We start from the raw sequence: 25,747 nt of genomic DNA, 5'->3' as shown, positions 1-25,747 counted from the left end.
CTTGAAGGACAGGTAGGCCCTCCTTAAACTCTTGAAAGATGAAATAGCCATAGTAACAGGTACACTCTGAACAGTAAAGGGTTACTCTCAATTGATTTTCATTTTTTTAAGGAAAAAAAAAGGAGAAGTTTGTTTTAAATGAACCATTAATCACTTATTTACTTTACTAATTACTTTACTAATTTATTTTTTAATTAACTTTTTATTAAAAGACATTCTAATATGGGTGGGGGGAATACTGGCTTGAAAAGAGACTATAAGACTGGTCTGTAAAGCTATATGATTGCAAAGGAGTCGTTTTATTCCTGGGATCTCTGTGGTATCAACTAAAAATAAGAAAAATACCAGATATGCTTTCAACAGGAAACTAGAAAGAGGAGATGAACCCAGCTAGTATTTCCTTCCTTAGAGAGGGAATATGGGGAATTTAGTAGCCTTTCTCATGGCTGAGTACTATCAGGTAGACCAGTGCCATAGTTTATGCCTACAAACTGATTGGCTGCTCAAGAACAATTTAGATTCAGGTGGAACAATTTTGAGGGAAGTGGGTAAACCAATGGTTGAGAATTTCCAATAGGGACAATAAACCTACCTCCAAAACTAGACGTGAAAAATGTTAAAAGAATATTTAAAAAGAATACTTAAAAATATTTTAAAATGATATGAAAAATATTAAAGGAATATTTAAAAATCAATGGTGAGATGTTATTTTGGATTTTTTGTATTTCAATACAAATTGAAATATGTATATATTTAATTTTGGAATCACTGAGCATGTTGTCTGAACAATGGCCCCAAGACACCCATGTCTTCATCATCAGACCCTGAGAAAATTGCCTTATATGGCAAAAGGAACTTTGCAGATGTGACTAAGGATCTTGAGGTGGGAGAGTATCTTGCCTTATCCAGGTGGACTCCAAATATAACCATAAATGTCTTCATATTTGTTAGGAAGCCAAGGAAGATTTAACTGCAGAAGAGGAGAAAGCAATATGACCACAGAGGAAAAATTAGAGCGATGCAGTGACCATGCATTTTGCAAGAGGCAAAATGGATAGCAGAACATTCCAGTCACACAATGGAGGAAATTAAGACAAGACCCAACTATGAGGCTATAGGAAGAAAATGGTTGGAGAAATGAAATGCTATAGAAGTACCTCTTATGCCATGTGGCTCAGCACTTCTTGGTTGGGGCTCTTAGCTATGAAGTTAGAGTAGGACCCTGGAGCAGGAGAAGTGGTCCAAAATTAGGCTGCTGGAACAGACACGGCCTTTCTGTGACTGCTGTGTGTTTCTGCTGAGGGAAGGACCCCTCCCCAGACCAGTGAAGGTGCCTCACGGGTTCATGTGGTTGGCTTCTCCACAGTGATTATTCAGCCACCAATGTGGGAGAGAGAGTGCCTACCCATCTCAAATAGGCATTTTGATCTTTTCTAAGCAAGGCTAAACCATTGCTCCTTGTTTTAAAACTTTTTCTGTTTCTGCAGCTATTTTCATGTTCCTGGAGAACCAGGTTGAGGTTTGCAATTAAAACCTTGTGCATTTCAGAAGAAATGTAACTCAGCATGGACTTCAAAGGAATTTCCCACCACGTACTCCATTATGTCCCTATTCCATTTGGAGATATGGGAGGAAAAAGGGAAATACAAAGAAAAAGAAGAAAAATAAAACGGGAACATGGGGGCGAAAAAGTCCAGGAAAGAGAGAGAGACATTCGGGTGCTTGTGCGTGACTCTCTTTCATATGGAATTAATGGTGGTTTAATGGGGTATGAAGGAATGTTTTACTGGAAACAATGAGGAACAATTGTCTAGCTCACGTTTCATTTCACAGGTCATTATTGCATTAAGAAGTAAATCGACCAAGTCCGGTAAATAACAGTGTGCGTATTGCCGAGAGCTTCAAACCAACAATTTTAGCCATTGCCAACTAATATCTCTGTCATTTTAACCCTTACGGGGAAGTGCTAGGGGGCTAAACAATTATAGTCTTCACCCAGCTCTAGCAGGTGAGCATAATTCATCGCCCCTCTAGTCCCTTCTTTTGCAAAACCCAGGAGGACATATTTTAGCATTGTTGTTTTGTTGATGAGCCAGCCTGCGCCCACTGCAGCTCTGGTGGCCTTGAAAAACAACCCCCATTTTAGTGAGTGCTGCAGGCATCTTTTTAAACAGACTGCTTTCTCTGCAAAATTAATTGCTGCAAAATGCAGTGCTCCCTCATCTAAGCTTTTGCAAGCTCATACTCAGCTATTTAGGTGGGCCATAGATGTGTCTGAGAGAGCCAGGGAAAATGAGCTGCTTTCCTTTATTACAGAAGTTCACAATGGTGTCACCAAGCATCATCAGGCATCGGACATCAAGGAGTTTCTAATGCCTAAATTCTGTTTCCCTTAACTCAGGGGCAATTGGCAGAGGAGGCAAATGCTAGCATAAGAAATAAATACATCAAAGGTAGGGTACAACAAACAGTTGTAGTTAAAATAAATGTAACAAAAGATATATTTAAATGCTTACCAAAATAATATTTCTTGCTTCAACTTACAACAAAAAATGAGACAAAAATCAGGTTATGAGTCATAATGGTACATAATCACATCAAATAAATCAGGTTATACTGATAATTTTTCCATCAAAACTTGATGTTCAACCTACAGAACAGACACCGGTCATCCATATTTGTACAATGCCTCTGAAGCAAGATAAACTATGTCTTACTTTTTCCCTGAAAGAGAAGAAATCTTTCAGAGATAGCGACAGTATTCCAAGTTAATATTTCTTATTCTTCCACCATTTACAACTAAAGCTAAGACCTTACAAAGAACTAGGGTAGGCTGAATAACATCCTCTAAAACATGTTCTTCCCCTAAATCTAAACATGTGAATATAGCAAAGGGACTTTGCCAAAATGATTAAGGTTATGGATCTTAAAGTGGGGAAATTATCTGGGTGTGCCAGATCTGATCCTATAAACCATTCAAAAGCAAAGAAATTTCTCTGTCTAGAATCAAAGAAATGCAGCAGAAGAGAAGACAGGAGAGATTCAAAGCATGAGAGGAACATATTCCATCAGTGCTGGCATTAAAGGTGAAGGAGGCGACAAGTCAGGGAACGTGGGCAGCCTTAGAAGCTAAACATGACCTCCAAGACTACAGGCAAGGAAATGGGGACCTCAGTCCTACAATACTATAGAACTGAATTTACCAAAAACCTGAGTGACATTGGAAGAGGATTCATCCCTAGATACTCCAGAAAGGAATACAGTCCTACCAATACCTTAATTTGGTCCTTGAAAGACTAAAAGCAGAGAAATCAGCCAAGGCTAACAGACTTCTTACTTGCAGAACTGTAAGACAATACATGGGTGTCGTTTTAAGCCACTAAACTTGTAGTAATTTGTTACGGCAGCAATAGAAAACTAGAACTACTGAATCTTTGAGATATGATGCCTGAAATGTTCACGTAATCACCCCAGCCAGAGCCATGATAAATGGTGGCAACAGAATAGTGGTCACTAGTATTGACTTGGTGCTTATCCCAAGCCAGCCTTGTGGCTAAGTACTTCATATACATTGTGTCTTTTATGGCTCTAGATCTGCTCTTTTGCCTGTACAGCATTCAAACAGAGAGAATATGGCCTAGATGTATGGATAGTCTGGTTTCCACATGGGCAATACTCAAGTAGAGTTGTATCCCACCAACATCACCCAAAAGGGAAGAGATTATTATCCACAGCCACATAAAAAAAAAATCAGCTTCAACTCCCTTTCTCCATGGCAATTACTTTCAGAAACTTACATTCAATTTTTATTAATATTTCTCCTGTGAGGGAGTTAAGCAAATTGGAATTGGGTCCTACAGGGAGCCCCTAAATCCATAGTAAAAAGATTGGCTTCTAGGTCTAGGAAAATTTTTCTTCTGTGTCCCTTTTCTTGACATGCTTTACATAATAACCAACTCATTTTTCAGGATTCCATTTGTTATATAAATGAGTTTTACTATCATTATTCTTATTAAAATAAGTAATACATATACATGATTTTAAAAATGGCAACTTCCCAGTTGTTCCCTCAGAGCAGTAGTACAGAAGATCAGGATAGCAGAGGGCTAAGAGGCAGGGAGTGTTTCCTTTTTAATTGCATGTTTTACTGTTTTGTTTATTCATTCAACAAAGTCCCAGACTTATGGGACTGGTCAAGTATCTCCTTCCATTAAAACACGCATGTGCGGGGGTGCCTGGGTGGCTCAGTTGGTTGAGTGTCCAACTTTGGCTCAGGTCATGATCTCACGGTTGACAAGTTCGAGCCCCACGTGGGGCTCTGTGCTGATAGCTCAGAGCCTGGAGCCTGCTTCACTTTCTGTCTCCTTCTCAATCTGCCCCTCCCCCACTCATGCTCTGTCTGTCTCAAAAATAAATGTAAACATTAAAAAAAATTTTTTAAATAAAAAAACACACATGTGTGCACACACACACACATACAAACACATACACACACAGAGACACATAAGAATATATAAAGTAATCAAACAAATAGAACAAACAACATCCAGGGGGCACCTGGGTGGCTCAGTCGATTAGCCATCCGACTTTTGATTTCAGCTCAGGTCATGATCTCATGGTTGGTGAGATTGACCCCATGTTAGGCTCTGCACTAACAGCACAGATTCTGATTGGGATTCTGGGATTCTCTCTCTACCTCTCTCTGTCCTTCCCCACCCCTCCCACACACACATCAGTGCACTCTCTTTCTCAAAAAAAAAAAAATATAATAATAATAATTAAATACAAATTCTTAAAAGCTTTAAAAAAAAAGAAAAGAAAAATAACAAACAACATCCATCTGTCTTAGATATAAACTAAGCTTAAGTTTGACCTTTTGTCTTCTAAATCTTTCAATAACACCGTAATCAAAGATCGAACCCAGCAATGCAGGATTCTTCTATTATTAAAATTTAAAGATTAGGGACACAGTTGACTATTGAATGAAGTCCAAGAAATCATCCAGGGAGGAGTGAGGGGAGGGAGTAGCAAAAAAAGAAAGAGAGAAAAGTAAAGAAAATGAAGACAAAGAGAGGCAGTATATTATCATGGCAAAAAGTCATGTAATTTCATTTACTTACAGATATTCAAAAATAGTCACTTTTGTGGAATATTGATATTTATTGCTTCTTATACAACAAAGCACAGAAATGTGAATAGACATCTCAGTAGAGTGTCCTTCCTTAACTTGAGTAGCAAAATTCCCAGTCTCAGAAAACCTTGATGCTTTATGTGGAGGACTGGATATTTGAATGGTAGCTCCTACTAATGGCAAATAATTGAGATAAGCTTCTTTATTTTACTGACTGAATTATATTCCCAGAAACAAGTAGGTGGTATCTAGAATGGTTTCTAATTCTGAGCTTAGGATCTAATCCCAAGAAACTCAAGCTGTATCTAATGACCTATAAAAAATGACTCATAAGACTGAAATTTAATAGAGATGAACAGAGTCTACTATAAAGGTTAAAAAAAAAATCAGTTCTCTTTATTTGACCTTCCAGAACTAGGGAAGAAAAGATACTCACATGGCAATCATAGCCACATGTAGTCATTCAGCCCTCAAAATATGACTAGTACAGCTGATAATTAAATTTACAGTTGTATATGATTTTAGTTAATTATAATTTAAAGTGCATATGCAATTAGTTATAAGAAACTATTCAGGTATATTTGGGACAACATGTACATGTGAATCTACTTTTTCAATTGTAAAGTTTATGAAATCTAGATACACATAAAATATTTCTGATGAAAATGTAGTTTCTGAATTAAGATAGGCTGTAATTGTGAAATACAAACAAAATTTCAAATATATAATATGAAAAAAATGCAAAATATCAAAATAGTTTTATAGTGATATTAAAATGATATTTTTAATACATCAGATTAAATAAAAGGTATTATTAAATTTAATTCCATCTATTTCTTTTTATTTTTTTTAACCTGCCCACTAAAATATTTAAATTACATTTGTGGTTTGCATTATTATCTCTACTGGACAATAAAAAATCATTGACAGGGGCGCCTGGGTGGCGCAGTCGGTTAAGCGTCCGACTTCAGCCAGGTCACGATCTCGCGGTCCGTGGGTTCGAGCCCCGCGTCAGGCTCTGGGCTGATGGCTCAGAGCCTGGAGCCTGTTTCCGATTCTGTGTCTCCCTCTCTCTCTGCCCCTCCCCCGTTCATGCTCTGTCTCTCTCTGTCCCAAAAATAAATAAAACGTTGAAAAAAAAATTTTTTTTTTAAATAAAAAAAAAATCATTGACAGATTGAAGAATATCAAAAATAGCCAGTTTAGAAAGTGAAGACCTAAAAAACAGTCCAACATATGTTGACTAACAGAAGGAATTTGGAATTTCTTTGCTTGAAAGAAACATATTGGATTATTATATGATCACTGTTTCACTGCTTTGAATATGTAAAAGGCTTTAATATAGAAATAATTAGATCTATACTCTATCAAACCAAAAGGTAAACTAGGTCACTGGTAGTGGAAATCACAGAAAGAATCCTAACAATTAAAATTATTCCAAATATATTAGGTAGGCCTGTAAGGGAGTGAATTCCCACTTGGGAAAGTTAAAGGTAGAGACCATCTATGCATTGAATGGGAAGTGGAACATATTAACCTTTAAGGAACGATTCAAATTAAACATCCTGTAGTCTTTTTTCTTTCCAATCGGCATGTATTCCTACAAACTAATGAATTAATACATATGAGCCAATATTTCCCAAAATATATTCTGAAGTACAGTAATTCCAATGGACACTAATATGTATAAGCAAGTATTCACTAGTTTAAAAGTTTGAGAAATACTGGGTAAAACAAATTTAAATAGTATTCTTAAATTTCACTGCAGAACTTATCAGAACCTTTAAATCTTTTTTTTTAATTTTTTTTAACGTTTATTTATTATTGAGAAACAGAGAGAGACAGAGTATGAGCAGGGGAGGGGCAGAGAGAGAAGGACACACAGAATCCGAAGCAGGCTCCAGGCTCCAAGCTGTCAGTACAGAAACCGATGCGGGGCTTGAACTCACAAACTGCGAGATCATGACCTGAGCTGAAGTCAGACGCTCAACCGACTGAGCCACCCAGTCGCCCCAGAACCTTTAATATCTTAAGGTACATGACAAATCTCCAAAATGGGAATAGCCAGAGTTTTCAAAGTTTATTTAGCCATGGACCACATTTTGCACAATTTCCTGAGATTAGTGAATAAGAACATTCTTTGAGAATGCTTAAAAAAATTATATATTGAGTAGATCTATACAATTAACTTTGTGGAACAGCTGACTGGCAACCTAAACTTGAATTCTTGACTGTTTCACTCATTTATCCACCCATCTATTCATTTATTCCCACATTCAACAAACGTTTGCTCAGCATATATTACATTACAGGGATTCATACTAAATAAACATTCAAGGATGTTTGCCTTCAAGGTATTCACAGTCTGGTGACATAGCAGACTTAAACAATGGTGGCAATTGAGCACGAGATGTGCTAAAATAGAATTCGGTGATGGGTACAGCAAGGACATAAAGATCCAGAGCCCCAGTTGCTCTGGAAAACAGGGAACACTCCACAGGGGAGCTGCTACATTGCAACACACCATGTCTGCTGCTAAACACCCTCTTTTACTTGCCTTTTTCATGTATGCCTTGTAAAGCTTTACCCAACACTCTAGGCTCACGGAAAACTCCATTTCCTTCCTAGAGCCTTTGTCTATATCGCCAGGTATACATGGTCTCTCCAGTGCATTATGCCAATTTCATATTAACTAATTTTCTCCATCTCATAACCTGCCCCCCCCTGCACCGATGCACGAGGGCAGGGATGGTTTCTTATTTACCTCAATGTGTCTTTTTTAACTTTCACCAAAAATATTTTATTTATTTATTTATTTATTTATTTATTTATTTATTTATATGAAATTTATTGTCAAATCGGTTTCCATACAACACCCAGTGCTCATCCCAACAGGTGCCCTCCTCAATGCCCATCACCCACTTTCCCCTCTCCCCCACCCCCCATCAACCCTCAGTTTATTCTCAGTTTTTAAGAGTCTCTTATGGTTTGGCTCCCTCCCTCTCTAACTTTTTTTTCCTTCCCCTCTCCCATGGTCTTCTGTTAAGTTTCTCAGGATCCACATATGAATGAAAACATATGGTATCTGTCTTTCTCTGCCTGACTAGGACACCCCAACAGTACATGGTGCTTTGCTCTCAATGGACTCTCAATAAACATCTAAGTTGGAAAAAAAAAAAAACTTGCTCAATTTATTGGGGGAAGAGAGGAAGCTACAGAAAATTACCATAATAAGTTTTTGATCTCATGACCAAAGCTTTTACTTCATGTTACTCTATTGTTATCACACAGTCTCCGGGAGTTAACAGTGGCAAAATGCTTTTCTTGGATGTGACAGAGTCAGCATATTTTATACATGGAACATGACTATATGAAGAAAAGGAATTAAGTGAGGCTTTTTTGTGGTCATTATTAGATTGCCTTTCAAAAAATGTACAATAGGGAGACCCGGGTGGTTCAGTTGGTTAAGTATCTGACTTCAGTTCAGGTCATGATTTCACAGTTCGTGAGTTCAAGCCCTGTGTCAGGCTCTGTGCTGACAGCTCAGAGCCTGGAGCCTGGAGCCTGCTTTGGATTCTGTGTCTCCCTCTCTCTGTGTCCCTCTCCTCCTACCAATGTCTGTCTCTGTCTCTGTCTCTCAAAAATAAACATTAAAAGTTTTTTTTTAATGTTACAGTAATTGACAGTTACTTTTCTAAGCCTAAAAATCTATTTGCTACCATGTAAAATGGAAATATGTGAATTATTTAGTTAAATATCTCTCTGTGCAGCACCCCACCAGATGATTCAGACCACACAATGATAATTATCTAGAAGTGGTTCCAAGCCCAGATTTTGGAATCAGACAAATACAGATTTAAATCATGGTTCTGCACATTCTAGCTGCAGAACCATGAAAAATTAGTTAGCTTCTCTAAACCCTTATTTCTTGAAATGCTGAAAAGGGATAACAATCCTTACATGTTAAGGTTGTTGAAAGGATAAATGGGAATGTTTATAAACCACTTAGCATAATGTTTGACACATGGAATATGCTAGATAAATGGTAACTATTATTATTGCTAGTTTGGATGGATAATTGCTGGAATAATGACACAGTCTCAGTTTGCTTTGTTCTGTGTAGACAGGACTCTGTGTGTGAGAAAAGCCAATAGGTCTAAGAGAGCTTACATTGGAGAATGTGGAGAAAGAAGGTGGAGGGTACCGTGTACAGTATTGCAGAGTGGTAAAAACACAGGTTCAGTCCTGAAACTTCTATTAATTAGTTTATGGCTTAGGTACATTACCGAATATCTCTACATTAGTTTCCATATCTATAACAGGTAGGGAATAAGAATGCCTATTTCGGGGCGCCTGGGTGGCGCAGTCGGTTAAGCGTCCGACTTCAGCCAGGTCACGATCTCGCGGTCCGTGAGTTCGAGCCCCGCGTCGGGCTCTGGGCTGATGGCTCAGAGCCTGGAGCCTGTTTCCGATTCTGTGTCCCCCTCTCTCTCTGCCCCTCGCCCGTTCATGCTCTGTCTCTCTCTGTCCCAAAAATAAATAAACGTTGAAAAAAAAATTAAAAAAAAAAAAAAAGAATGCCTATTTCATAGGCTATATTCTGTTGATGGCATTACATGAGATAATTCATCTGCAGGTCTTAGTACAGAGTCAGAAACATGGTGGATACTTCACAAGTATTAGCTGCTCATGGAAGATTTGAGGATCAAGACAATCTCAGGAATAAAGTGTCCAGATTGAGGAGAGGCAAAGGAAATTATTGCCATGGCCCATATGCCTTTCCACATCATCCTTTACAAATCACATATGAAAAACATTCCAACTCAGAGTATGGATGATTTCAAAATGCAATCAAACACTATTACGCCACTCATGGCCTGGAGACTGGGCAAGCCAAGCAGGAGTGAGGGAATCAGGTGAAGGAAAGGTACTCTTTGGGTCTCACAAAGGATCACTGAAAGCTTTATCCTCTTCTGCTAGGGATAAAACTCCCTGCAACCACGTATCCCAAAGATTCTAATATTTTCTGAGACTCCACTGTGCCTTTATATTTTAATACCCTGACATCTGGAATCCTAAAAGTCTAATGTTTAACCATAAATATCGGCTGAGATTAAAGAGCTATCTACCAAGTTTCAATCTTTGGGGCCTATAATTGCTTGGGAAAAGAGAATGGTATTTCCCCCTCTAGCTAGAAGAAAAAGGCCTCCGCAAGCACAGATATTGGCAGACAAACCGTTTATTCTCTCCATTCTGTTCCCTCACTCCCTCCCTCCCTCTCCCTTCTCCCATTTTATAATACCATCTTGCTGTCATTCCCAGGACAAATGGGAAGAAAGAGAAGCCTAGAAAGCTTTAAAAAAGGACACATTTCAAGATCTAGCAACAAAGAGTTGAGAACACGCTGGCCACTCTGTCTGTGAGCCGCTAAGCGTATGTGTCCCCATTGCTGGAGCTTTCCCATTATTCAGTTGGAAACCACTTCATCACTCCATGGGCTGACAGTCAAATGCCAGCTTTATTTTCTTTTTTATCAACCTCATCTTTTATTTTTGATTTGGGGCCAGTCACTTTTAAGGTCTCCATAATGGTTTATAACTTTCTTTCTCAAGCGACCAAGAAGTAACACCATTTGAAAAATGTTTCTTACCCTCGCGTGGCACAGAATGGGAAACTCTCACCTGCCCTGGAGGTGGATTTGACCAGAAGTCCTGGCCGGATCACAGTACTTTGCTGGGAATGATGTCAAGGAAAGTGTGGGAAAAGCTTATCATGAGTTTAGGTTTTTAATATAATGATTCAATGTAGAATTTAAAAAATAAACTTAGCATTGAACTCATTTTTATCCAGTGTTGTATTATTAAAGTGACATTTTGAGGTCATTCAACTCACTTCAATACTAGGAAAAATAATCTACAATGAAGTAAGTTTAATATGTTCTTATTATTCAAAGACTTAATTTAGATTGTAAATACTCCTATATCTTTGTAGTTCATATTCTTTTCCCCTTCAGAAATATAGCCAGTGTGTATGTAAGCAAGAATATTTGTGCCTTTGGTATTTGGCACAGAGAACAAATTCTTGATTTTCTGTGAGAAATTGAAACTGTTCACTTTTTAAGTTAAAAATGTTGTCTTTTTAACATCTTGTCTCTTTACTTCAAAGGAAGCATATTACTCTAGAGGTAGTGATTCTCAAACCTTAGCACAGCAAAATCACTTGGGGAGGGGTGTGTGTGTGTGTGTGTGTGTGTGTGTGTGTGTGTAAGTGAGAGAAAGTATGTGAGTGTGTGTGTATGTGTGTGTGTTTAAACACAAAGGTCTGGGACTCACACATATCTGTTGACTCAAAGTCCTTCCAACATGCAAATGAATGTCTAATGTACTAGATAATTCCGATAAGTCAGTTACAGCAGCCACTATCCTAAACACATCAAATTTACCTCATCTGAAAAAAAAATTGGCAGGAGAACAGGATTTTTGTTTTGTTTGTTATAAAATTTCCAGTCTATTGAAGACAATACTTTAAAAAATATAACATAAATTATCTGACAAATTAGACATACAATATAAAAGCCCCACGCCTTATTTATTAGAGTCAGTAGATATAAAACTACTCTGCCAGTTGCTGTGTTTCTAAGTGATACATGTACGAAATTATCTCACTGCAGACTGGTACAAGACTGTGGGCCAGCACAGGTCGGAAGACCACTTGTGGGGTAGTGCATCCCTAAGCCCCCACTAGCTTCAGCTTCCTAACTACACTGCCTGTTTCCAGTCTGACTCCCACCCTTTTCCATTTATTCCATGGCTGCATGATCTATCAGAGAGTGAATAAAATCTTGTCACCGCCTTTCTTAAAACCCTCCAACAAACACCATCTTATCAAATCACCCTGGCCTATGAAGGAGCTGATTCCTGGCGACCTCCAACTCCTTCCTCTCCCATTAATTACACACCAGTACCACTGATTTCCTTTTCCACCACCTCTCAGACACTTTGAGGCCATTTTGTCTCAGAGCCTCTGTTGTGGCTGGTCTCTGTCCCCAGGAGGCTCCTACCTCTGCTCAGAGCAGTGACTCTTTGCTTTTCACTCAGGTCTCACTAGAAATGTAACTGTTTCAAATAGCAACTCCCTATACACATGCGTGCGCACGCGCGCACACACACACACACCTCTCAATCTACCTCTCTAACCCAAAACTCTATACTGTTTTCTTCCTACCTCCCATCACTATTGGAATATTTTCACTTACTTGTTTATATATATCTCTCAACCAAAACATAAGCTTGATGCAAGTAGGAACATTGTTCACAAATAGAGCTCCCATCCTTAGAGCTTTGGTAGACTGTAGGTGGCCACAATGCATTTGCACAATGAATAAAAATGCCAACTTCAGCACCCAGCAAGCATGCAAAAGCTATTCAAGGAATGCTACCTTCCATTTTACCTCCCTTCTACTTTCAAATCAAGGCCCAGAAATTGTAAAATGCCATGGAGAGTAAAGCTCTAATTTCTTCCAGTCTTCTTTCAACCACACGGGTACTCCACACATACAAACTGGCCTGGGAGGTAAAGCCATCCATTTGGAGTCTGGGACATACTGGAAATGACTAAGAAGCCAGAGTGGAAAGCTCTGGCACCTGTCTGGTCCCACCTAAATGGGATATCAATTTCAAGACTTTGTTTTTGTCAGTGATTCTGAATTGTCAGATCATCAGCTGCCTCCATAACCAAAAGTAATCCTTTCCACAATAAAATGCAAATGGTTCTCAGAGCATCTCCTGCTTGGGATTAGCTGCCTTGCACTCTATTGCCATGCATGCTTCAAAGTTGGCTGCAAATGCAAACTTACAGATAAGTACAAATCAAAATTAACAGCTCACTTTTCCCCTGGCTACACACCCTGCATTACACAGATAGCAAAACCCACTGGCACAGTATTCCTTATAGCTGATCCACATGGATAATTTTTGCTTCTAATGCCAGACTATATGACAATATTCCGGGACCTGTGGATATCTGTCTGGCTTGGTAGTTTTGCTGTGAACTTATATGTGCAAATAAAATCTGTATTTTTCAAATTAAAAATAACCCTCTAAGGCAATGGACTCCAAATTATTTATTAATAAAGTTGAGAAAGAACATAAGGGTGCATCACACTCAATACCATTTGGAATAAATATGAGACTTGGTTTGTAGTGGCCTCCATTTTCGTCTCTGCTGCACACCTCTCCCTGTTCTACAGATTATAGATTCTTGTCTTGGAGAGGAAAAATACAAAATAGACATTCCTTCTTTTAAGATTGAATTTGTGCCTTTCTCATCTATCAGATTGTGTACAGGAATTGGAAAGCAGCACAGAAGGGAATGGTTCAAAAAATAAAAAGGGACTTGGATTAGGGAAGGAGGATATATTCATATTTTGGAAGCCAAAGGAAAACACTACAATCCTGTTAGCACCCAGAAGGCACCATTTACAATGCACTATCTCCTTCATTGCAAAAAGACACACTTTGTATTTCTAGAGCAGTAAACAGCAGGTTCTACTGCAGGAATCCTTGAGGTTGGTACCTACAGCAACCTCATTTAAAATGTTATAAAGTTTTAAAACATCAGGAGTTTAAAGCAGTCAGTCATATGTACCTTTCTATATAAATTCAACCACACACACACACACACACACACACACACACACACACACACACACTCATGCTTGTCCACATGCTAATAGTAACTAATACGTTATACTGTGATACCTTCTGGAGTTTTACCATTGAATCATATTTCACAACCAGGTCAGAGAGTGAAGAAAAATGAAATATACAATCAGCCACAAGAGCATGTTTGTTGACTAAAAAGTACATGTATACCACATGGTAAGCAACCATCTGAGTTCATCAAACCACCATATTACTTCCACATGGAGTATTTGATCAACACTTTAGAGATCCTGTTTGCACCAGACATTTCCAAAGCCAACCCCCATGTTTTTAGCACTCGCCTTCACACACCAAAGACTGTTAGTGCAAAAACCTACCACTTCATGCTGAGAAAGGTTTTTTCTCAGCCACAGGAAAGAGCACAACTGGCCTGTGTTCGGAGAAAGCCAAGAGGCTGGTGAGTTGATGTCCAGAAGCATCCTTTAGCCAATGACAAGCAGGGATTTGAATTATAAATACCTTAGCTTCTTCGAAGCTTAGCAGGGATACGTTTCAATCATGTGCCCAGAGTCTGCAGGAGTTCTCCCCCGCCCAGACGAGCTCCAGCTATCCACAGTGGTCACCAGTTTGATTATACCCTTCCTGGCTTCACATTTTTCCCTGTCTCACTTTCCCACTTCTCTGCTTTCCTGACCTCACCTCCCACATAAACTACTAGATTCTAAGCCTTGTATCAAGGCCTGCCTTTGGAGCAGCACAAACTAAGACACTCTTCAGTCCTCATTCATTTCTGAAATGTAATTTTCATTAAATACTCTGGGACACCTGTCCCTTGTTATGGATTCCACAGAAATGTGATCCTCACCAAAAACCACAAGCACAGAAAAACCTCACAATTATGTCTGTATTTCTTTTTAAAGCATAAAGATGTTTTCTCAATGGTATAAACACCTATAACAGAGGGATGATTCTTTTTTTTTTAATTTTTTTTAACATTTATTTATTTTTGAGACAGAGAGAGACAGAGCATGAGCAGGGGAGGGTCAGAGAGAGAGGGAGACACAGAATCCGAAACAGGCTCCAGGCTCTGAGCTGTCAGCCCAGAGCCTGATGTGGGGCTCGAACTCACGGACCGCGAGATCATGACCTGAGCCGAAGTCGGAAGCCTAACAGACTGAGCCACCCAGGCGCCCCCAGAGGGATGATTCTTAAAACCAATAGAATAACTTTTATGAAAAGCTATTTGAATAGTTATAGCGGTAAATGGGACAGTAACTGCCTATCTTTTTTTTTTCTTTTCCTACTCTGCACATATTTTCTCAATATATACTTTCCCTGAATTTTATTCTTCTGTGAAAAAATGTGCTTGCTGGTTATATCCAACAGGTATAACTAACATATCGAAATGAATATTTACTTAGTGTGTTCCATGCACTCAGCACTGACTTTTTAAAAACCTATACTGTAGTCCCCACAGTTTGTCATTCTGTGCAAGATAAGCCTTCAACCTATGAAAATATTTAAGAGAAATTAGAAAAAGTGTTGAAGCATGAAATAGTATGGTAATTAAAAGACTTATGTAGAAACTTCTCTAAATGTCAAATGCTAAACGTAGCAGGAGTTCAAAGAAGAAAGGAGGAAACAGGTAAAAAAGAGGTCTAGGAAAGTCTTGGTTTCAGATTTCATGTTATGTATAAATCCTTTAGACACTGACCTACATTTAAGCCTCAGTTTCTTCTGTCTGCTCTTGAATGGTTTGGGACAAACAGCATTAATATTCTCCTTGGTTATCAATAATTAATTCACTTGATCAACCCATCAATTAATATTTGTTGAGCATTCCCCAAATATACAACAAACAGGACAAACTTCTTGCCATCATTAAGATTGCATTTCAACAGGCAAACAGGGGCACCTGGGTGGCTCAGTTGGTTAAGTGTCAACTTCAGCTTAGGTCATGATCTCATGGTTCATGAGTTCAAGCCCTGTGTTGGGCTCTGGGATGACAGCTCAGAGCCTGCTTCAGATTCTGTGTCTCCCCCTCTCTCTGCCCCTCCCTCACTTGTGCACCCTCTTGCACTTGCTCTCTCTCTCAAAAATAAATGTAAAAAAAAACTGCAGTTTTAAAAAATAAAATAAAATAAAAATAAAAGACAAGCAGTAAATCAGCCAGTAAATAAGTGTACTTATAATTTCAAGTAGGGGTGCCTGAGTGACTCAGTCATCTAACTCTTGGTTTCAGCTCAGGTCATGATATCACAGTTTGGTGGGTTCAAGCCCCACATCGGTTTCCATAATAACAGTGTGGAGCCTGCTTGGGATTTTCTCTCTCCCCCTCCCCCATTCATGCTGTCTATGTCTCTAGATAGATAAATAAATACATACATACTTACATAAAAAAATATTATTATTTCAACTAATGTAACTCTCACAAAAAAAATGAAGCAGGCACAGTAGGGCTAGAGTAATGGAAGAATAATTATTTTAGGGTGGTCAGGGGTGGCTTCTCTGAGGAGCTATCATTTGAACAAAAGGAGCCAGCTCTGCAAAGAAATGAGAACAGGATATTTCAGGCAGAGGAAACAGCCAATGCAAAGGCAACCCCCGGGGTAAGAATAAGCTTAGCATGGTAAAGAAAGCATAAGACCACGATAAATAAAGAAGAGTGTCACAGGGACCAGATACTACAAGACTTATAGGCTTGAAGTTTGCATTTTATTTTAGGGGAATGGAAAGCAATTGGAAAGTTGAAAATATCACTCTTGCTACCTTGTGAAAAATAGTTTATGGGCTAAAAGAAGAGAAGAAAAAAGACTGTTAGGAAGCTATTCTATTCCCTTGTTGGATGATGGTTTAGAAGTGAGAGGGTTTATATCAAAAAAAAAAAAAAGAATAAATGCTCCTAGATTTTTTACTTAAATAATCTCATGAACGATGGTACTGAGCACTAAGGTAGGGTCATCTAGGGAAGGAGCAGATTATGGATGTGGACAGAAATCAAAAACCCACTTGGGGCATGTTGAGTCTGAAATGCTGATTGTACATCCCAATGGAGTCAGTTGGATACACCAGACCAAAGTTCAGGGCTGGAGATATAAATTGGAAGTCATCAGCAGTGAATGGCATGTCAACCTTGGATTTAGCAAGATTAGGGAGAGAATAAAACAGATCTGAGAACATAATCCTGGAACATTCCTTCATTTAGAACTTAAAAAGGGGAAAGGAGACTAGAGGAGAAGTATGGAAAGAATCAACCACTGAAACAGAAAGAAAGCCAGGATAATTCTTTCGATTTATGTGCAACAGATTCCACCTGAACTCAAATGGAAACTCAGAGTCCAATTGTTTGTGGAAGTAGGACAATGATCTCTCTGGGGGGTCCAGCTATTAAAACTGATCACTAAATGGGCTCTGGTTGTATAAGAGCAGAAGGAATTTTGATTACAGGCCCCCCGGGGACAACCAACAGATGGAAAAAAGGAAGGACAACTGCACACCATCTACGCCACCACCCTGAATGAGCACCTTCAAGTCTGGATGGAAGAGAATTATTGACTCAGATGGCAGAGGAGCTGGTTCCCTGGCAGACTGTGAAACACTGAGCAGCAAGAGTGCTGCTTCAGGTCCCGGTGAGCTCATTACTGAGATGTTCTCACTTGTGCACAGAGCTGCATGTTAGAAATCTGTACCTTACACAAAGACACAAGCGATCTCATGGAAGGAATAACAATGCTGTAATGACATTGCTTAACCACTCAACATTCTTGTGATAGCAGACTCCAACTCAAAATCAGTTCCTCTCCTGGATATTTTGTTCCTGATAGACAAGCCAGCCAAACCACATGCATGCTCCCTGTACTGGAGGCATAAGTTCAGATATAACCAACCTGTGTTGAAGAAGGATCCAGTCCATTCTGCCTCCGTTTTAGGGAATACAGAAACTGGTGGTGGCAGACCTAGGGCTCTCCCATCCAGATCCTTAAAGAGATATTTTCTTGGATCTTCACAATCTGATTCAGGGCAGACCAGTATTCCTAAACTTTTCCTGTGAAGATAGACAGAAAACAACTCTCTCATTCCATAAGCAACACAAAGAAAACATATTTGTAGTGCCGCCATGAAAAATAAATGAGGATTTTATTATTAATAATGTGTTATACATAGATAAAAAGTAAAGCTCTACAGAGAATTTTATTTCCCCGTTATATGGGCAAAAAGAAAGACATTCTTGTAACCAAATATTCCACATATCTGAATATATAATTTTGCTTCAATTGCTAATTTTTTAAGAAGCAAGATACAATGAAGTGTTCTTAATTCTAATATCTACTAAATATAAAATAATAATTTCTTTAAGAAACTTTGGGGACTTGCAGTATTTTAAGATTATTACTATACCTTTCAATTCTATTTGTGCTATATACAAACAAGGTAAAAATAGATATTCTCATTCAACATATATCTATTGAATACCTACTACTTACATGTTGGAGAATACAGTGGTGATAAAGATAGACATATTCCTATACTTTCAGAATTTAGAGTCAGGCAGGGTATATAAACAAGTTATAGGCAATTATAGCATTGAATTATAGAGAATTTATTTGATTCCCCCTGGTCTAATAATTTTAGGTACCATTGGTAATAACATTAAATATTTATTGTATGCCAACCATGTGTCAGGTATTAATAATATAAAGAATCAGATGCTAATATCATTTAGCTTTATAACTATTTCATCCCATAAGTAAGGCATGAATGAACATAAAGAAAATTGGGCAAAGAAAAAATGATAGAATAACACAAATTGAAAATCTCATAATGTTTTGGTACCATAAAAATGGGTCAGGGATGGGCATTAAAATGAGATTACTGTTGGGCCAAACACATTAACTTTCTAATCAGGACAATTTTTCTTGATTCTTTTCTTCCAGCTAAAGGAGTTTGCCCAATATTGTGGAGGAAAGAAAGTAACACATTCTCCCTGCTCCTAACTTTCCCACTCTCTTTTATGAGAAAAAGAATTCCTCATCTAGTTTTCAGAGAACGTATGTTCAAGAACAGTAGTTACAGAAGGTCTACATGCCAAAATCTAAGCCACTTCGTACAGTTCAGGGATTCCTGGCAACAGACACAGTCTCCTTCTACCTCCTAGTCCCTGCTCAAGGGCTTCCAAGCCTCCTTCAGAAAACTAGTGACACCATACTCCATGGAAGAGTCAAGAATTGGGGTAAATTTTTTTCCAGTAATTTTGAAAACATCCCAAAGACGTATCTCTAATAAGGATAAACAATGAAACAATATCAATAAAACTTTGCATTCTATCACTTTTGTTCCCTCTTTTAGCTAAAAACTGTCACAAGGCTCAACCCAAATTGAAGAGAGAAATAGCCTCTATCTCTGTTGTGAGAGAGACTGAAAAATCTAACAAAAGGCATGACTGTAGGTGGGGTAAAGAATTGGGGCCATTCAATCAATCCGCCTTATCTTTCCAGAAGAACATATTTCTATTCACATTGATGATTTTATTCTCTTTTTCTAAATATGGTTAAGGATTTGAGGAATTGACAAATATTTCACAAACATGGCTTATTGGAAATACTAAAACTGGTACCTGGTCTGCAAAGGAGGAAAGTAGAACTTGTTATTATCTTTGATATTTAGCATCCTGGTCCTCTCTGCTGTAATAGGATGCACGATTCCAGTGTTCTCTACATTGGGCAGGATGCAGACATCTAGGTCATCATTATAGCAACTCTTCACAAAACTAGAAAAGGTGACATCTGAAAAAAAAATTTAAGGTATCATAATATCGGATCATATAAACTATCTACCACAATATGGACTATACAACTAAATATTCTTATACCAGTGCAGATCTAGGAGTAAGTTTAAGCTATCCAGGGTAGTTCCAGGAGTTAACATAAATCCTGACTTAAAATATCTGTAGTTCTGGGGCACCTGGGTGGCTCAGTTGGTTAAGTGTCTGATTTTGGCTCAGGTCATGATCTCATGGTTTGTGAATTGAGTTCAAGCCTGGTGTTGGGCTCTGTGCTGACAGCTCAGAGCCTGGAGACTGCTTCAGATTCTGTGTCTCCCTCTCTCCATTCCCCTATCCTTCTCTCTCTCTCTCTCTCTCTCTCTCTCTCTCAGATATAAATAAACATTAAAATAAATACATAAAATAATATAAAATGTCTGTAGTCCTTCAAGATGTAGACACTGTATGCAAAAGATAAGAGTATATTCCAACACATTAAAGTCTCAAGAGCAATACTTTTCGTCAAACTTTTGATCAATATCCAATGAGGAATGAGTACAAAAGAGACCTGATGGAAGAGTAACATCATGGGTTGTGGACTGATTCTAATCCAGGCTGCCTACCAACTTTACTAAACCTCAGTGAGGCACAATTTCTGCATCTGTTTCATCCTTTGTATAATAGAAAAAGCAATACCTACCTAAGAGAATTGTCATATAATCAAATTAAATAATCAAATTAAATAAAGTTCTTCATGAATAAAGCAGTGACTTTTTAATTTTTTTTATTTGAGAGAAAGAAAAAGGGGGAGGGGTAGAGAGAGGAGGAGAGAGAATCCCAAGAAGGCTCTGTGTTGTCAGTGAAGAGCTTGACTCAGGGCCATGAGATCATGACGTGAGCTAAAATCAAGGGTTGGGCGCTTAAGAGACTGAGCCACCCAGGCGCCCCAAGCAGAGATGATTTAAGGAGCCACTCACTGTCATTATCACCACTGTGGTTATCAATAGCAAGCAGATTATCAATTGGACAAGAAGCCCTAGGCTACATTTTACCCTCTTGTTGATATAATTTCAGAATGCTATCAAAGAGTCTATGCACAGATATATGAAACTACATTGCTTGTAAACCAACCATCATACCTTGAATTTTCATAATTCCTGAAATTGAATGGTCATTCCTGACTCTGTGCCAGGGCTCCTGAGGCCACTGATTTGGTTCTGAGGTGAATACAGGCCATAAAATCCCAACTCGACCTCCTCTTGGATTGGAAGGAGCTCGATCTGTTGAAGTCACATTGGCAGCGCGAGGTTTGACTCTGTCCTGAATGCAATCAAAAGAAGAGCTAGTGGCCACAATGACTGAATTCCTAAGTACAATCTGTAAATTTTCAATGTGCCTCTGAGGAGCATAAGACATGTATACTGTTGCCAAAAGACCAATAGCATTATCTACCAGAGTGATGTTCTCTATCTCCACACTGTTTTCCACATGTAGCATGGCACCGTAGTCAAAGTTCTTAAAAGCTAAGAAGCCAGAAATACCGGTACAGTTGTCTAGTCCATTTTCCTTATAGAGATGAAGGCCATGGAGGCTTGAGTGGGCCACGTTGTCACACCAACGAGCTTCAGGAGAGGAACACCCGTACCCTCGGATATGAAAGCCCAGTCTTTCTGATCCTGCCACGACATTGCCAAAGAGGTTGATGTTCTTTGCCTGGTTCACTTTGATTCCTGCCACCCAAACAGTGGACCATGATGACTGTGTCATCAGAACCAATAGGTTATTAGAGAGAGAGAAGTTCTGACCCTCCAAATCTATGCCATGGCCAACTGTGCCAAACACTACATTGTCATTTAGAACGATCCCATGGCTGGCTGCAGCACGAATGCCCCCACCACAGCTTTGGTGCAGAGTAGAAGAAATTATCCAGGATCCTTCTGATGCATTAGTAAGTTCAATGGATGAATACAATGGTGACCCAAAGTTCTGAATTTCCACATTTGAAAGTTGAAGAACACCTGAAAACAAAATGAATATTATCAGGTACTTTCTCCTTCCTACAGAAGGCAAAAGATTGGCCCATTCATGGGCATCAGGAGATGCAAATTTGTTAATGTAATAGTTTGTTCTCAACACCAGAACTATATTTCCTATCATGAGTCTCACTAACAAAATATGAATCATTAGAAATATCACAGTAATGCATGAAAGGTTTTATGTGCCATCTGAAGAGTGTGGCAATAGAATGGAAGGACAGGAAGGACAGATAGGGAAGAGAGAGAGGCTTTGGAGATGAACCCAGCCAGCCAGGCAATTCTGGGTATTTGCCTCCGGGCTGGTCAAAGACCTGAATTACAATGAAGAGAGTGTGGATCCCAGGTTTCCTCTCGGTGACCGTGTGAAAAGGCTATCACCATCCCCACAAAGATATTGCGTGAAGGAATATCATGGACAATTATATTAAAAAAATACTTTTAAATCATTTTAAAGACCCCATAAAATCTTTTCTGTTTTTATCCTAGCCACACAATAGCCCCTGTCTCATTTTGACAATAATAAGATTCTCTGCATCGTTTATGTCAGGAGAGGATAGTGAATTATTTGGTCATACTGGGAAATTTATTTGTACTAATTTAAGTGGATATTATAAAACCACATTATGAACTACACCCACTAGGTTGATTTAAAAATATAATGGGCATTTATATGTCAATGTATATACTTTTGGTAAAATAGATTAAGAACATGATTATAGAAAAAAATGAGGTGAGTTAACAACTATAACAGGTGACTCTCATATAGCCCTCTTTGGTATCAGGGACAGTTTTAAGTCATTTATCAACATTGTGTGTGTGTTTGTGTACATATGTGTGTGCATACATGTGTGTGTATGTGTGTGTGTGTGTATAAACTTTTACCTTCACAAATTCTATGAGGTAGGTGCAATTATTATCCCCATTTTACAGATAAGGAAACTGAGGCAGAGAAGGTTTAATAAGTAACATGCTAGACTTGGACGTAGGCAAATGCATTCAGGGGATATACTATAAACCAGCATGCAGGCACACTAGGGGAAGTGGGAGACATGGTAGAATAAAAGGAATAGCTATTCAATGGGATTTACACAACTGGGCTATAGCTAATGTGCCAGTAATTAGTCATGCGCCCTTAGCTACCTAGGTCACAACTTTATCCATTACTTGGTTTCTTTTTTTTTTTTTAAAGGTACTGCCAAAGGTGACCTATAAAGTTATTTCTTTTATTTAAAAGTGAGAAAACTATAGTGTTTTAGTAATAATATTTAAAGCTCAAAGGTAGTCCAGACTAAACCCTCTACCTTCCGCCCTCCCTTTTCACAGAGGAGAAACTAACACCCTTGCAAATCGGCTGCCTTGAAGGACCACACCATCATCTGAAGGAAAGATGAAGTGAAAGACCATGTATGTCTTTCTTGGTAGCCAGACACCAGCATTCCAACATATCTAAATTACTCAAATGACAATGATTAAGGAGGCACTGGTGGATGGAATAGACATTATCACAGAATGATAAAACATCCAGAAACTATTTGTCTGGTGGTAACATTTTTTATATAGTGTCCCTCACCAGTAGCACAGAGCTGAAAGGGCTGTTGAACCTGTCTCCATATGACTGTGGCCCAAAGGACACCAAATGCTAGATTCCACACATAAATAGCTTATTTTGTAGAATGGAAGGTGGTTCTAGAATTTCAGTCAAGGCAATATATCAGTATTATTTTAATTAGTGTTTTTTTAACATCTTATACTTGCGTGGTTATAATTCACAGTTTTAAATTGCACAAAATCTTTTTACTTATATGCATTTTAACCAATGGCTGAAAGCTAATCAATAGTAAATACTTAAAATGTCTTGAGCATTTGAGTGGAGAATTCAGTAATGTTTTTTTCCTATATTTCCTTTTGGAAATAACAATTCTAAGTACAAATTGCTGGATGTTATTGGTCATAAAAAGAATGATGGGGTACCTAGGTGGTTCAGTTGGTTAAGTGTCCAACTGTGGCTCAGGTCATGCTCGCACAAGTTTGTGAGTTTGAGCCCCGCGTCAGGCTCTGTGATAACAGCTCAGAGCCTGCTTCTGATTCTATGTCTCCTTGTCTCCTCTGTTTCTGCCCCTCCCCTGCTTGAGCTCTGACTCAAGCTCCCTCATTCAACTCTTGGCCTCATTTTCTACCCTACGATTGTTCAATACCCATAGCTGGCATCCTTGACCGATAACCTGCAAATTCCACCTCATCCAGGTCCTGAGTTACATTAAAGAAAAATACAAGGCTTCTTAATTTAGTGTGGGAAACTGGATTGTATTCTAGAACAGAAAAGGGACATTAGTGGAAAAACTGGTGGAATCTGAGTAACGTCTTGAATTCGGTTGATAGTAACACACCAGTGTTCACTTTTTGATTTTGACAAACGTACCAGAGATATGGCAGATATTAACAATAGGGGAGACTGTGCAAAAGGAACCCAGGAACTCTCGTTACCACAGATGCAACTTTTCTATAAATCAAAAATGATTACAAAATTAAAATTTATTTAACAAGGGCTTCGACATTCAGGCTTCAATTTGGATGTTACCTCTGCCACTTTCTAGCTGGATGACTTTTTTTTACTCTTCACTTTCCTCATTCCCATTTATGCAGCACTTAATACAAAACAGTTACTATACTTATGAAGCAGCAATGAAAGACCCAACCTTATCCTCAAGTTGTTTGCAAGCTTCTGAGTTTTACAAATAAGCAGGAAATTTTATCAGTGACTGTTTCCTCATCTATAAAAATGTTTCACTCACAAAGATATTAAAATTAGATGAGGGGCACCTGGGTGGCTCACTTGGTTAAGCGTCTGACTTCAGCTCATGTCATAATCACACAGCTCCTGAGTTTGAGCCTTGCATCGGGCTCTGTGCTGACAGCTCAGAGCCTAGAGCCTGCTTCAGATTCTGTGTCTCCCTCTCCCTCTGCTCCTTCCATGCTCACTCTCTGACTCTCTCTCTCTCTCTAAAAAATAAATAAGCACTAAAAAAATTTTGTAAAGATTAAATAAGATAAAATAGGCATGGAAACCACCCTTAATCCCAGTCTATAACACCTCTTCCCCTGGGGATGATTTAAGAAACCCTGGATCAGCGATGCCAGAGGTTCAGAACCACATCAGTCTTGCTGCTCATTCAAGCACTGGCTTGGTGCTAAACTGTCAGAATTGGTCTTCTAACTTGTTCCCGTGACCATGTTCCAGCTTGGCCTGCAGTTTCAGTGAAAGGAGGCCCTGTCTCATTTCTAGAAGACCAGGATTCAGCCTGTGTTTCAGTCTTCTAAAGCATGGTTTCTCAATCTCAACACTATTGATGTTTTGAACCAGAGAATCCTTTCTGGTGGAAGACTGTGCTTGCATTTGTCGGGTTGTAGAATGCATTGTGGGATGTTTAACATCTACCTACTAGGTACCAGAAACTCCCCCAAGTTGTGACAAGCAAAATGTCTCCATATATTGCCAAATGTCTTTTGAGGGGAGGCGAGGAGAGAAGTCATTTCTGTTAGAACTCGTGGAAACAGATCCTATGGAGAGAGAGTTTGTTCCATAGGCCAGGAATCCTGAACTTTTGATTTAAGGTACAAACACTGCCCTTTACCTTACTGGAGGAACAGATGTGCCAACAAATGGTGTTTCTTTCATACTCAATATGTTTGGTAAGTAGTTAGATCCTTTATTCCAGGCCTTTTCAGAGTCTTTTTTTATATTCACATATTCAGTGACTTTCTAAGATGGAGGTACAGTGACAGCCTTTCCCAAATGTATTTGACCAAGAAACAATTATGGAATAAAACCTAAGGAACACAAGTTTAAGAAAAAGGTCCTAATGAAATAATTGTGCAGCATTCAAATAGAGTTAAAGCTGCAAAGAAATGAGAAAGATGGAACTGATCCTTAAAGCAGTCTAGAATATGGAAATCATTTTTATTTAAATTTACGCTATTAATTTATAGCATGAACTGAGGCCTGCCATCAGATACAGCATGCTACTGGGAAAGAGTAATAGAAATTCAGGAAAGAGATAAAATTCAAGTGGTCATTAAATCATCTATAATTTCAAAGCAGAGGAAATTTCACATCTGCTGAAGATGTTTTCTTTGAGGTAAAAATGTGCATATGTGC

General features: G+C 38.6%; 1 protein-coding gene across 1 annotated transcript in view; it reads right to left on the bottom strand.

Moving 5' to 3' along the window:
* PKHD1 (PKHD1 ciliary IPT domain containing fibrocystin/polyductin) overlaps nt 1-25,747 on the bottom strand; it is a 484,216-nt gene that overhangs the window by 121,015 nt on the left and 337,454 nt on the right. The window contains exons 57-59 of the mRNA XM_047102754.1: nt 20,695-21,573; nt 19,409-19,577; nt 17,682-17,839 (exon numbers count right to left, since the gene is read on the bottom strand). Coding sequence (XP_046958710.1) covers nt 17,682-17,839; nt 19,409-19,577; nt 20,695-21,573 — 1,206 coding nt within the window. The remainder of the gene's footprint in view (nt 1-17,681; nt 17,840-19,408; nt 19,578-20,694; nt 21,574-25,747) is intronic.

Source organism: Lynx rufus, unplaced genomic scaffold (assembly GCF_022079265.1).
Source record: "Lynx rufus isolate CCGP_SWC_20201006 ecotype Redwood Valley unplaced genomic scaffold, mLynRuf1.p SCAF_6, whole genome shotgun sequence".
Classification (NCBI taxonomy): domain Eukaryota; kingdom Metazoa; phylum Chordata; class Mammalia; order Carnivora; family Felidae; genus Lynx; species Lynx rufus.
The sequence above is the reverse complement of the archived record's forward strand: the minus strand, read 5'-3'. Positions and strand labels throughout refer to the sequence as shown.